This window comes from Montipora capricornis, chromosome 2 (genome assembly GCF_036669925.1).
Source record: "Montipora capricornis isolate CH-2021 chromosome 2, ASM3666992v2, whole genome shotgun sequence".
Lineage (NCBI taxonomy): Eukaryota > Metazoa > Cnidaria > Anthozoa > Scleractinia > Acroporidae > Montipora > Montipora capricornis.
Genome location: NC_090884.1, coordinates 45,826,660 through 45,829,159, shown reverse-complemented (window position 1 = coordinate 45,829,159; position 2,500 = coordinate 45,826,660). Strand labels below are relative to the sequence as shown.

Below are 2,500 nucleotides of genomic sequence, written 5' to 3'. Positions count from 1 at the left end.
TTTAATGATATTGATGTCAAGTGCATAGAAGTTAGATCAAGGAAAAAAAGATGCTCATCAAAGAATAATTATCATCATGCATACCATGTATCATGTAAATGTGTTTACGAAATAGTTCTAGAAATTAATAATTATGATAAGGATAACAATGACAATAACTTCTTCCAATCCTGGGGCAGTAATAATTATTGAACCATATAATTATAGAGTTCCAACAAACTCAACCCACTTTTGACACCGAGTGCAAAACCCAAGAATCAAAATTTTATCCTGCGACACACTGGTGGGAGACGAGCACTCTACCTAACGCGCACAGCCCTGCTCCCCAAAAGTTAAAATTACGCCTCCCATTTTTTACTATAGATAATCACATGATTTCGAGTGCAATTTGGAATAGGTAAGCATGACCAAAATTTGTACATTGTAGTCTGAAAAAATTTACAAGTGCTTATTTATTCCAAATTGCACAAAAAAATCATGTGTGTGAAAAATGTGAGATGATTAGCAGAAGAAATGCACGTAGATCACCCAATCAGGGAAAAATTGCACCATAAATTGTGCCATCCAGGGCGCGCACTTGATTTGAAAACAAAAGATTTGATTGGTTCTGACCAAACCCTATTGTTTATTAGCCAATCATAACCCAGAATTTCAAAGTGTAATTTGCACTGGTATTACACTTTTTGCACTGTTACACTTGAACTGAACTGCTCTCAGGCAATCAGAATCTACTAATTTTTTTCATGTGTATTATTAGTAATGTAAAAGTCAAACCCCATCCATCACAAAATTTACATGTACACCTCTTGCTTCTAAAGATCTACTGACCTTTAAGGGATCAAGGGTAAATTCTGATCTTATTCCTTGGAGCTAGCAAAGGAAAAAATGCCAACAAACCATTAAAATGCATTCATTTATAAAACAAGAAATGTCTTTTCAAACTGATTAAAACAGTGCAGTCAGACTCTGTCAGGGAAAAATTATTTACTTAGATTTCACATTTATTGTTAGCGTACTATTGTATATATTGTTCTATTGTTCTTGCACTATAAGTTATGCTTCATCCGATTAAAATTCATTGCCTGACGATGACATCGTACGATGTCGAAACGTTGTTAAAATGAATCTAGTTGCATTTGTCTTTTTAATTAATCAGTTTTTTCAAACCTAGGGAAAAAAAAGAATATTAAAATTAATTCTGTTTGTCACCTAAAAGCTAGTGAGGGGAGGTTAGCAAGGATGGTAGATGGGGAAAATCTTTCATGGGCCCTTGATCACAGCCCGTAAATGCCAATGCATGGGTGAATAACAAGCCAGGAAGCCAAAAAGACTCAAACATGCATCATAGAATTACCTCAACCCTAATTTGATCCTCAAGTTCTTCATAGTTATCAACATCCATCGCCATTTCATTTTCTTCAGGAAAAAGTTTCCTGTTTGCATTATCAAAATGACCATTTTCGTGACCATGGAACGAACTCGGATTGTCCAGCTGCATACCTTCTGTTGATTGTCTATTACATGTCATCATAGTGGCTGACTTTTGTCCCATGTCTCTCTTGTTAAAGCTCTCTCTAACAGGAGTACGTTCATCAGACAAAGAACTAAATGGAGTGTGAAAATTACTTCCGGAAGACGTAACATTTTTTGCAGTATTAATTTGTTTCCCTGAGGTTGTGCCTGAGTCATTCATCAGTGAGCCTTTACTATCAAGAGGTGAGGCATTTGCTCTTTGAGTTTTGACATTATTAATGCTCTTGTTGTTAAGCTTCTTTGCAGGTTTAAGTCTTTTTTGGTTTTGTTTTTGATTTGACGGAAATGCAAAGTCATCAGCATAACCAAAAAAATCAGGATTTTCACTATGAATACTATGTGCGGGACTAGTGATGCATGTTCCTTGTTCACTGGGTTCATAGGAATGATCAACCGAGTCAACCCATTCAGATATACGGCGAACTTTCGAATTACCACCACAAAAACGGGATTGTCCATTGGTAGGTGTCTCAGGCATTTTGTCAATTTTGTTTGGTTGACCACTTTGATGTGAATCAGAGCTCTGACCATGACCTGAATTCCCAGGGCTGTGTATTTTGTGTCTCTTGGATTTAGATCTCTTTTTCTTCCTTGAGCAGGTGCTGGATCCATCTGCTTCCATTGCTCTCTTTTTTGTGCTTTCTTGGCTCTGAAACAGAAATAATTATATTATGAAAGCCTCCAGTGAGTTTTTCTGCTGACTAAAAAGGCGGCGAAAGACGAGATACAAAAACCCTCAACTTGTCGCGCAACACTGTTTCGTTGCAAGTTTTGGTCGATGTTTCGCATTTTCCACTTGACCCGCAACAAAAACATTTGTTGCGGGTTGAAGAAATGCAGGGCGCTGATTGGTTGATTTGCTAGTACACGAGCACATTTGTTGCGCGACAAGTTGTGAGCTTGATGAAAAATGAGCAACAAAGCCAAAATTTGTTGCACAGAGTAGACCCGCGCTCTACTTTTCGCA

The 2,500-nt window shown here is 37.3% G+C and overlaps 1 protein-coding gene across 2 annotated transcripts in view; it reads right to left on the bottom strand.

Annotated features, from left to right (window-relative positions):
• Positions 1-2,500, bottom strand: part of LOC138023943 (transcriptional protein SWT1-like) — a 29,757-nt gene that overhangs the window by 24,259 nt on the left and 2,998 nt on the right. For both annotated transcript variants that reach the window (XM_068871026.1, XM_068871033.1), the window contains exons 3-4: positions 1,355-2,182; positions 829-870 (exon numbers count right to left, since the gene is read on the bottom strand). In XM_068871026.1, the coding sequence (XP_068727127.1) occupies positions 829-870; positions 1,355-2,182 (870 nt within the window). The remainder of the gene's footprint in view (positions 1-828; positions 871-1,354; positions 2,183-2,500) is intronic.